This window comes from Corvus moneduloides, chromosome 15 (assembly GCF_009650955.1).
Source record: "Corvus moneduloides isolate bCorMon1 chromosome 15, bCorMon1.pri, whole genome shotgun sequence".
In the NCBI taxonomy this organism is placed as follows: domain Eukaryota; kingdom Metazoa; phylum Chordata; class Aves; order Passeriformes; family Corvidae; genus Corvus; species Corvus moneduloides.
Window position 1 is genome coordinate 8,199,217 of NC_045490.1, and position 11,370 is coordinate 8,210,586.

Genomic DNA, 11,370 nt, shown 5'->3' on the forward strand with positions numbered 1-11,370 from the left:
ACTTGACTGTGCTTTCTCCTGTATTTCTCCTGAGCCACCAACTTCTGGACCACTGGTCACACAAATTCCAGTAACGTGGCTTCATCTTGCACGTACTGAATTTGGGACAGAACTCCTTTTGACTTCAGTGGCAAATAATGAGGTTAATTATATTAATAGATTAATCTATTATTGTCCAGTAAGAGTAATACTCTGCTGCCAGTTTGTGGGTCAATCTACATACAGTAAAAAACATAGGTTGACTTAAATTTGTCTTTTTCTGTAATGTGTACACAGGATCTGAAATGAAACTCTTCATATCCTGTTAGTAAAATTCCCAGGAGAGCTTAGGGCAATGATTACTACACAATGCTGCAGTAGTTGTGCTAAGTAAAAGCTGCTGGGTTTTCAATTCAGTTTTTTAGGTGATGGTAATTTTAACAACAATAAACTAAAATATAATGTTGTGTCTGTTATTGGTGAACAAGCTGCCAGTAATGTTTTCATCTGCCCTAAAATAACTGCCTGTAGCTTCGTCTGTTTTTGGCTTGCTGCAGGATGGAGGATTTAGTTGAGATTTTGATGTTCTTGTTTTTACAGGAATGTACAGAAAGAAGATCGTGTACCAATGCTGGATGAGTACAGGGAATACAAGAAAATCAAAGCCAAACTGAGGCTGTTAGAAGTTCTTATCAGCAAACAAGATTCTTCAAAATCCATTTAAATTATATTCCTCCAACCTGTTGAGTAACATGCTGTTTCCATATACTACCCCTGTACTTATTGGGTGCTTGTGTTCATGTGTCATGCACTGTTGAAAGAATCCAGTTTGTGCACTTTACTGTGGTGCCACTAGGACATGCTTGAAGGGTAAGTAGGTCCTGTCTAGGGAGCAAATACGGTTTCTGAGTTTGAGACTGCTCTATCCAACTTTAGCAAACACAGTTTCCATCAAAGTTTTGTATTCCAGATGCATCCATCCTGTTCCAAAACAACCCTAGCTTTTTTTTTCTTTAGCATTCAAGAACTTTGAGACTTTTGTTATTACCAACCTTTTGCATTGTTGAAGAAATTATTAATATTGTAATGCTCCACTGAACTACTCCTCTTGCCTATTTTTTTATTATGGGGAAAAAAAAATCAGCAAATTAAGGGTACAGCTCTTAATTCCTGGAACACTTAACAGACTGTAATTCCTTTCAAAGGACTGCTGTGGAACAACTTTGATTTTTGATATTCTAAATTGCACCTATACACAGTAATAATTAACGTCTATGGATTTTGCTCATTAGCGGTCGTGTTTCCTCCTTGATAAAGATGACAGTGGACAAACCAGAAAGTGACCTTTTCTTAGTGGCTTTTAAACCTTGGAAAACTGAAAAGTTCAATCACATGCTGCCTGCAGGACTCATGTCATTGTTGTTCATTTGATCCCTTTTTCGGTTGTTGTTTATCAGCCAGTGGTGACGTAGTGTTTGGGCTGAATTGGATACGGCATCTCCGCTTTCGGAAGATTTGAGGAGCACAGTGAACACTTTGGTGTTTGGGAAATCTGATGGCGCTCAGACTTGCTTGGCTCCACAGAAAGGAGCTGGCTTAGGACAGTTAAAATCCCTCCGTACCTGAATTGAGTACGGTGTCAAGGGCTAAAATCAGTGTAGTTAACACGCACCACAGGGAGAAACGTCGGTTTGGAGTGGAAAGATTACTGTCGTTTATCACGGTTTTGTTTTACAGTTGGAGAATAAAAATACATTATCTAACTCTTACGATGTAAGCAAAACAGTTTATGGGCCTTGCATGATTTAGCTTCAGAGTTGAAACTAAATAATGTTTTGAGTATCACATCTGCTGTGCTGAATGATGATTTAGGGACTAGCTTTGCTCTGCAGCAGCCATCCGCAGCTGTTTCTGATCTGACAAAATCAAAATGTTAATTTCAGCTGGTGCTTTCTTGTTTTTTTTTTAATTTTAGTGTATCAGTTTGATTGTGGCCATGTTTTGCATGCACTTACTCTCACTGCATGTTTTTATGACTGGCTAATGTCAACGTAGCGATGATTCACTGCTTTATGAAAGACCAAAAATGAATTTTCTCACGATGCAAGAAATGGCTCACACGTAACCTCAGAGACTTGCTGTTCTGTCATGAAGCATATGAAATAGGTTGCAAGTAGGATTTTTAGTGCTCAGATTTCATTTGTGTACTGTAGAATATTTCTTGGTTTGTTTAACTCTGCTTGTAGGCATGTAATTTTGGAATTCAGAAAAAAAAAGCACTAAAACTATTGAGCACTGGTGATATGCCTTTTCTCTTCTTTTTTTTTAACTGCAAAATGATCTGGGACCTTAGAGAATTATGAGGTTAAACTAGTCTTGAGACCATTTATCAATTTTATTCAGTTCCATTGTGCAATGTACACTTCAGTTCCTTTTCTATCAGTCTGCAGACACGGGTGTATCCAAACGTTGAAACTAATGTGTACTGTATAGTGTTGTACATGAATGTTTGTGTTTTATATACCACATGCAAAATGTCAATATGCACTATTTAAATGTTTTAAATAATATATTCCTCCTTTATAATGCTTAAATCTATATGATTCCAATATTTTTATAAGTGAGTGAGTGATCAGACTGGTTCCAATTCAGAATTAACAGCTGCTTTGTGTTTGTTATGCAGTGTTTGGCTGTTTATTCAGTATAGTAGATAAGCATGGCAACAGTTATGCTGAGTGTGTTTTGTGCCATCCTTGTTGAGCAATAAATAAATGGTAGAACTAGGCATTTTGTGATATAACAGTTTTACTTTGGTAAAAGCAAAACCTATATATCCATATGGATATATAGATATGGAATATATATAACTAAACCAGATATAATTGCATTGCTATGTCTGGTGCTCATTGTATAGACTTTTATAATAAAAGTACCTTAACCTTTATTGTCTTACATCTTTTGTTTCTCATCATGCTTTCTCCACCACTGCCATGTCTTAAAAACAAGTGCTGAGTCCTTTGCTGCTCTTGTTTGTAGCTCCAGGATGTTGGTGAGGTGGGTCTGAATTCCACAGTCTGCTTTGGTGGTGGCTCAGGTGAAACTGCATCCCCTGGAGCCTTGTTCTGCCTGTGCTGGCTGTGCCTCTGGCAGGGGCAGCGGGAGAGGGGCCCCAGCAGCTCCTGGACTGACAGCTTGGATCGTGGTGCTGGCTGGGCTTCAGTTCCTGCTGGCGGTGATGCATGAGCAGACTGGGAGACTGGCTCCTTCCTGCCCCAACAGCAGCACCAGGTCGGGAGTAGATGGGGCAGGGAGCCACGACTGGGATAATTCATTCACTGCCCGTGAATGCACCCTCAGTGAGCACACTGCTTGTGTCTCTGTATCCATGAGGATCTCATCCCTGGGATCAGTGCTGCAGCAGTTACTGCTGTGTTTGTGGCCAGGAAACACTGCTCTTGCACACTCTGCTCCACACACCAGAGGATGCTTTTCCCCTGAACCAAACAGACTTTATTTCATAGTATGCTGTTGTGAGTTCATAGAAAAAGTGATCAAGGTCTTTCAAGCTGACTCTTGTGTTGTATTCTGTGAAAATCCACCTCTCTTCAGCCTCAGGTGTGGCAGGGGAGGAAGAACTCCTGAAGGTGAAGACTCTGCCTGTGGATGTGTCGCGGTGCAGGTAAATGGGAGCAAGAAACCAGGAAGCTGAGGGAGCAAGGGAGGGAGAGGAGATGGAAGGCAGCCTTGGGCATGTTCTTTGGGTTGGGACAGAGTAACTTTCCCTCTGATCACATGGCCTTTCTCTGAAAACAGGGGGAAAGAAATTCTTAAAACATTGGCCTAAAAAATGAACAAAGTTCCTACAGATGTGTTCTACAATCCACCATTTTTCCTTAGTTACATTATTTATTCAATGAAGCTTGCTGTGATCAGGATGCTAATAAGAAAAAGCCCTCAAAGAGTGGTTTAGTGGGAACTGCTGCAAATCCATGTGCATTGAACTAAGATTTTAATGAGGAAAATAACTGTGTTGAACACTATTAGTCAAAATGGAGGAGAAGCATGCTTATGAGGGTGCAAAAAGCTCAGTTATATTAGGAAAATCTTCTATTACTGAAGAACCAGTTCTGAGACAACACAAGTCTAGAGTATTCCAAGCTTTTCCTCTTCAAACAGATTTGCCTGAGCCATTGTGTCACTGCAGGGTACAGAGCTTGCAGGAAAAAGCCAGGCAGGGTGTGGAGAGGGTGTCCTGTACCCCAGAGGAGGGGGGTGGGGTTGAGGAGTGCTTGAAAGCTCTTTTGGGAAGTTCTGGGAGAGGAACTGTGTCCAAAGGTTTTGAGGCTCTGCATGAGAGGGCCGCCAGGAGGAGGAAAGGTTGGAGATGCCAAAGGTGTTACACACCTGGTTTCCTGCAGTCAGGCTATTGAGTAATCAGGATAAACGGGTCATCAGTGACCTATGTGTTCTGGGACAAGTGTCCTGGGGTACTGCCTGGCAGCAAGATCCCTTTGGAGGGGAAGGGAAGAGGGGTTTCATTTTTGGAACTGGTCCCTTTAGAAGAGAGCAGATGGCTTGGTTTGCCCAGGAGACCAAAATACAAAACCAGTGGCCCCTGGCAGGGGGCACCCTGTGCTCCCTGTCTGAGCTGTTGGGCTGGAGATCTCCTCCTGGGACCCTTTGAATGCCTCTGCTCCCTTCTCCGTGACCCTGCTCCTCCACACTGGGATTAGACACAGGGAGAATGGAGCCCGTGTAGTAGCGTGATAATGCAGGACATCGACTTTAAAATACAATTCCTTGTAGGATTTTTCTAAGATTCTGGGGGCCGGGGGCCGTGTGTAAAGCAGGCGCCGAGATGTGCAGGAGCAGAACTTGCCTGGGACAGGGACGGGGGGTGCAGCGGGTGCTGCATCCTGGTGCTGGCCCCGGGTTTTCCCGTGGCATGTCCGGATGGCGCCCGGACACGTGTTTTATCTCCTCCTGCAGCTGAGTCCTAGCGATGAGCAAACAGCAGTGACTGCCTAGGAGTGCACAGCTTCTGGCCTGCGCATAACTTGTCTCTGGGGCTACGGGTAGAAAGGAATTGAGGAATAAAAGGGATGTTCCTGGAATTCCGGCTGGTGCAAGGGTGAAGCGAAGCGCCCTCTGGTGCCACCGGCTGTGAGCGCCTGAGCCAAGGAAAAAAGATTTGGTGTTTTTCCTGAAAGCTTAACTTTACTCCTTTTTCTCGGAAGGTAACAGATGCCTGGGATAGGAACTGTTGAGACATGAGCATTAACCTCGGCAGCTGATGCATGAGCGGAGCAGGAGTCGGGAGAAGGGAGGGCGGATGTGGGGGAGCAGGTCCGGGATGCTGCCCGGGCTCGGGATCTGCTTCCTTGGTCACGGAGCTGAGACTCAGAGCAGCCCGAAACAAGGCAGAGGAGTTGATGTCATCCAGGCATTTGTAGAGGTGCCTGCCCAGAGCTCCAGCAGAGCTGGGCAGTTCTTCTCAGAACAGCACCTGAAAGGTTCAGAGAAAGTACCCAGAAGCAGTGGTTGTTTATACATTTATTGACAGTCCTGCTGCGCTTGCTCAGAAATAGAAAATAAAAAGGGTGGGGGAGGACTTTGGTTTTAATTAAACTGTGTGGACAGTCTGTTACCAGCTGAGCTCAGACATTTTACTGTGCCCTCTTTCCTGCAGCTCTACTAAATTCTTCCCTCCCTGAGGGCAGCTGTTGTCAGCCAGTATAAAAGCACTTAAAATATCTTAAAATCACTGACTTTGTGCAGTTCTTCTGTCTCTCAGGTTGTCACTCGGTGAGGTTTCAGCAAGGACTGCAGTTGCCTGAGGATGGGAACAGCATCTGCAGGAACAGTCTCCCCTACACTGCCGGAATGCTGCAGTGGAGATGTCGCTCTGAGCTGTGAATGAGAATCTGTCCTCAGTGGTTGGATACCCTCAGTGAGGTTCCTTCCATTCCTGTAGCTTTGATAACTCCAAATTCAACACCAGAGGGATTTAAAAAAAAAAAAAAAAAAAAAAGTGACAAACAATGCCAGCATGGCAGAGTGGGACACAAGTAACACAATCGCTCCTGCAGGAAAAGATACAGGCGATTTGTGGGGAAAAATGTTTCACATCTGGCTGAAAGCAAAATTTCCTTCTGGCCCTTCCAAAAAGACAGGACATAGAAATACACATTTCTTTTCAGAGTGGAGAGAGATGGCAGGGATTGTTGTCCAGTAATATTTACAGCCAGCTTGGGGGTTTTTCCCTCTCTTCTTGTAGAAGTGATTTTTAAAAAAATCTGTTGTAGAAGTACTTGCACAGACTTACTCCAGCTATGGAACTGGAACAAAGACTGCTGGAAACCTTTTAGCAAAGCAAAGGGAACTTTCAGTAATATTTCTCCTTGCTGTAGATGCAGCCTGTGACCCAATAGATTGCTGTGAAACTTGATGGTTTTCCATACATCTGGTTCTGTTTAACATTTGGGCAAATGTCCAGCTCACAACTTTATACAATTGCTAAAACTTGCTAATCTCGCCCTGCTGCCGACTCTGCTGTTGCAGTGTACGGCCTGGCATGAACAAGATTTCATTTGATTTTATGGGCAAAAAAAGTGATTTTTCTTTCTTTATAGGTCTAGATTTTGCTACTCCTATGATGTTAAAAATAGTATCCTGTGGAGAAATAGCTTTTGTAAGTCACAGTGGGGGCAACTGTGACTCCTTTTGTATTCTTCAACTTCCAAAATGCAACTAGCAGTTTCTAAGATTATAGGAAAGAATAAAGCCTACCTTTTTCTTAGCACTGTCTCCATTGGTTTGGCCCTGGAGCACTTGGTTAGGAGCAAAGGTAGTCCCTAATTTTGGAGAAGTTTGCACTCTCTGTCCAGAGATAGCAGATGTATTTGCAAATAAAAATGCTATTAAATTACGTGTCCTGTCATGAAGGCAGTCCTGAATCAAGTTCAGAACACTTTGCCTTCTCCTGCCGTAGCTACTTTTTTCATAGCTTTTGGCTACAAAACTATGACTGCCTTCCTCTCTTACTGCCAGGCTGTCTCTGCAGGTCATACCTGGCTAACACCGGGTCTAGGAAAAGGCTGAGTTTATGGAGGCTCTTTGCCTGTGGTGATTTCCCAGCTGCTTCAATGGAGAGAGCTGCCCACGTGCAAAATCTTTTTTAGATGAGCTTGGAATTTGTGTGACCCATGTTCATGAGGGGGAGGTAATTTTAAACTCCTCTGGAATCTTATAAACAGAGTTCTCCCTTTTAGCTCCACCTTTGCATCTCACCCATGAAAAGATGAAAGTGAACATTTCTGCTGTGCTCAGGAACACTGCGATTCCTGAGTACAGAGAAAGGAAATATGAGCCAATATTTTTACCCAAGGAAAGAAGATGTTGGCAACATGTTTACAACGTGTTGTGGTGAAGGACTTACCAGAATGCAAGGAAATAGAAATCTGGATTTACATGGGCATCAGACAGCAGCTCTTCCTTTAGCAGGGACACTTCCGCAGTGCAGTAGATGTTGGAGGCAAGGGTAAGGATGGCTCCTGAATGAAAGCAGAAGCCAGTGAGACTCCAGTTCAGCTCCCTGCCCTCTCTTCAGGCTGTCATTCTGCACAGGAAATACTGGATTGACTTCAAAAGGCCCTTGGTTAGATTTGAAAAAACAGAGCTTTTTTGGATGCTTTTTCATAAGCTGTATATATGAGCCTTTACTGGCCAAACCTTTTGTATTTGTGCTGTGGCAATTCTGGGCTTGTGCTATGTCACAGGCCACACACATTCCAGTTTTACTGTGTTAGCTCTGCTGTGCTCCAGCCCTTCCCTGCTCTGCTAGGATTAAGGCTAAAACAAACAGGGTGGGTAATGGGTAGGGAGGACACAGAGCCACAGCAAGGCCAGAAAGGGGTTTGTGCGCTGGAGCCTGGTCTGTGCAGCCTCTTCAGGGTAGGACAGGTTAGACTGGGTCTAACCAGGCACAGATTGGGTCTCTTCTGCCTTGTTGCCTCTTTAGCCAGTGCTGGCCTAGGCTGGCAAACACAGAGGTGAAAGTCAAGGGGTAACTCACTGCCAGAGCAGCAAATGGAGCCAGTTCCAGGCACTTCTGAAACATTTCTTTCTCAGTTTTACTGTCTTTGCAGCTTCCTGGATTATGGATGCAACGACAGAGAGGCAACATGTGACTTGGCAAGGGCACAGGAATCAATCACGAGATGTGACCGATCTGACGGACCTCACGTGGGAGGTGTGTGGGGAGCTGAGAGCACCCTCGGTGTCAGGGAAAGGCTGCGGGCTGCTTAATCCTCTGAATCATCTCAGGCCTTAATTTTCTAATATTTCTAATAACAAAGACTAATATTGCAGTCTTTGACCTTGCAAAAGGCTAAGAAATCTTTTCCAACAGCCAGCAGCAACCAGTGTACAGACCAGACACCAACTACTGCCAAAAAATGGGAAGGATGGATCTGGGTCTGCTCCCTGAACTAACTGGATTTCTGCATTCTTAAGGAATTGCTGTCTTTCCAGCTGCTACCTGAGGAAAAGTGGCTGCACATGCCTGTGGTGCCCAGCCTTTCCTTGTGTCTTTATGGAAGCATCTTGCCTCGGTAAATTGGATTTCACGCACAGTAAATGTAAGAGCTCACCTGATTACCCAGAAGAGGTTCACATCAGCATAGTATCTTGAGAAATACATATACATTTATGGCTGCGAAATACAAATGCAGGTATGATTAATGCAGCTCTGGTTCTTCTAGTGACCCAGCTGTTCTTCCTGAGGAACACCAACTTCTCCACCCTCTCCTGCTTTGATTTAGGTGAAGATATATCCTCCACTGCTGTACCAGTCCATATATCCCAGTTCCATGGGGATAATGAGAAGGCTGAGGGTGTTTTTCCATCTCTCAGAAATGGGAAAACAAAGCAGCTCAGCTTATGGAACCCAAACTGACATAAGCCTGAACTTTTATTTTATAATCTTTGTTAGCTCTTGTGTTCTTCGGCATGCTAAACTGATCACTTAAGACAGACCTTGAAATAATACTTTTCTCTACATGAAGCATTCATGAGACACACAGCCTTAAGACATTCCCAGTCCCTTTATTTAGTTGCTCAGTACCTTCACAAAACAGCAAATGCTTACGAATCTGGATTTCACCCTACACGGGCCAGGCAGTTTATTACTTTAAAACCTTATTTCATTACCTTAAATGAAATATCCCTGGTTTACATAGTTCATTGTTACTTAGGCATGTTCACATGGTCTCTCATTGTGTTAAGTCAGTGCTAAATGAAGTGTGTGAAGCAGAGAGTTTCCAGAGTATTTTTGCCTGATTCCAACTTATAAACATGTGATTTAAATTCAGGCCTCCTACAATAGATTTCTCCAGAGATGACAGAGGGGATAGGAACACTAACATGTTCTTCTGCTCAGCTGGGCTCTCTGTTTCCTGTTCTTCCTGTCTCTCTGCTATGGATTTCCCATGCCAAATACCCATCTTTGATGTTGGCACAAAACCAAATCCATGGTTTATCTCAATGCAAACAAGAGAAAAGCTCAGCTAATTGCACTCATAGCTGTTAATGGCTGTAGCATCATGGCATTGTCAGAAACATTTCTGTGCTCAGGCAGGATGACTTGCTCAGATTGATTCCTTAGACTGAAGCTAGACCTGTCTTCAGCTCAATGATGATATTTGCTGTAAATACGCTAAAAAAGTGTGGAAATAAAGGTAGACGGATCCAGTGTTGTTGCCTCCTTTCAGATGGTGGACCTGGGCTACTCCCAACAGCAAATTCTTGTAGTAAATATGGCTGTTGTTGTTTGGGAGGTTTAATGTTGTGTTGTGATAGCTTTTGTCCCAGGAGAGTCCATCCAACAGGGATCTCTTTGCAAACCATGAAATTATTTTTTATTGAACCCTTTTTCCAGACCAAGCTTCGTATTGAGTATATGATGCAGCAATTAGCTGGCATATTGTTTTCCTAAGCTGATTATTCAGAAATATCAGTATTGTTTGTACCCAGAATTTCTCCAAATGCATTCAAAGAAGTTGGTTGCCTTTCTTGAGCTGAAAGCATTTAGCACATGGTTTTAGGGGAACCATGAGGTGAGACTGCTCTGAACTAACACTGGGAGCTTCTTCGCTTGTTTGCTCTCTGAGAAAGCATATTTACAAGGAAAGCCTTGCCTTCCAGAAATCAGCTGCCAAATAGGAGGGCTCCAGGCAGAGGTGGGACATGACTTTGCTCAGGAAGCACGTCTGTGCTCACCACGCTGAATGTCACCGCAGAGAAGGGGCAAGGAGAGGAAGCTCACAGGCTGAATTTAGAGGGTGACAACAGCTTCTAACCTTGCTCTGCCATTTCCAGTTGTCACTAAATAGTGCTGCTGGGAATTGAGAGCCATTTCCACTGCAAGGGCATTTTTGGGTGGATGATGTGTGGAGTAAGGAGGGAGTACTCAGTGAGGTACAGCTGATACCGTGATTGCTGGTAAAGAGTGGGAGTCACCTCAGTTATTCCATGACCTGTGTGTAGAGACATCTGTCAGAGAAATGATGCAGACTTTCCAACCTTCCAATGGAACCTGTGGGCAAACTGGGTACTGGTTTGCCTCTGATCAGCTCCATCTTCACGTGTGCAACAGGGGAGTTATCTCAGTGTGTTTCATCACTTGGGCAGCCCAGAGGAGAAGTGTGGTGGCAGAGCTGCAGGATTTTGTTGGGAGTTTAATAGCCGTTGTTATGCAGTTCAGATTTGGGGGGTTATTTAATGGTACAGCAGTGCAGGGTGAAGCTGAGACCTCATTTTTTCTGTTCTGGAAGATGCTTGAGAGGTTTGCTGACTGTGCACCTCGATGAGAAGTTCAGGTTAGATCAACCCCCACAGATTTTCTCATAGTAAGTACAGTTGAAAAGTCTTCAGTTTTTGTTTTTTGGAGTTAGGCAAAATCATATTCCATGGTTTTAAATACTGTTTTGAACAAAATGTCTGTGAACAGCAGCACACAAACCACTTGGGTGACTCAAATCAACAGCTTGTTGAGAGTCAACAGGAAGACGAGTTGCAACCACTCATTGAGTAAAGGAGGGAAAACATGATAGCCTTAATGATTCATACTATAGAGGGCAGCTTTTGGGTCAAGAGTGCAAGGAGAAGAAATATTGATGTTGCCTCACTGGCATGGCTTAGTGTTAATAGGGTGTCGGCATTTAGTTTATGCTAAATATCTTACAGATGTCAGATGACAAATGACAGTGGGAGCAGACAGGGCAGGGGACAAGGGGAAGGCTTAGGTGGGTATGAATCCATCTTTCCCAGGCTGCAGCTGATGCCAGACTTTCAAAAGCTGCTTTTAACAGATCAAGCAAGGAAGAGTCACAG

General features: G+C 43.8%; 1 protein-coding gene across 5 annotated transcripts in view; it reads left to right on the plus strand.

The window, feature by feature from the left end:
- Positions 1-2,931, plus strand: part of FAM13B (family with sequence similarity 13 member B) — a 44,928-nt gene extending 41,997 nt beyond the window's left edge. For all 5 annotated transcript variants that reach the window (XM_032124793.1, XM_032124798.1, XM_032124796.1 and 2 more), the window contains one exon: positions 580-2,931. In XM_032124793.1, the coding sequence (XP_031980684.1) occupies positions 580-703 (124 nt within the window). In that variant the 3' untranslated portion in view covers positions 704-2,931. The remainder of the gene's footprint in view (positions 1-579) is intronic.
- Positions 2,932-11,370: the final 8,439 nt, after the last annotated feature.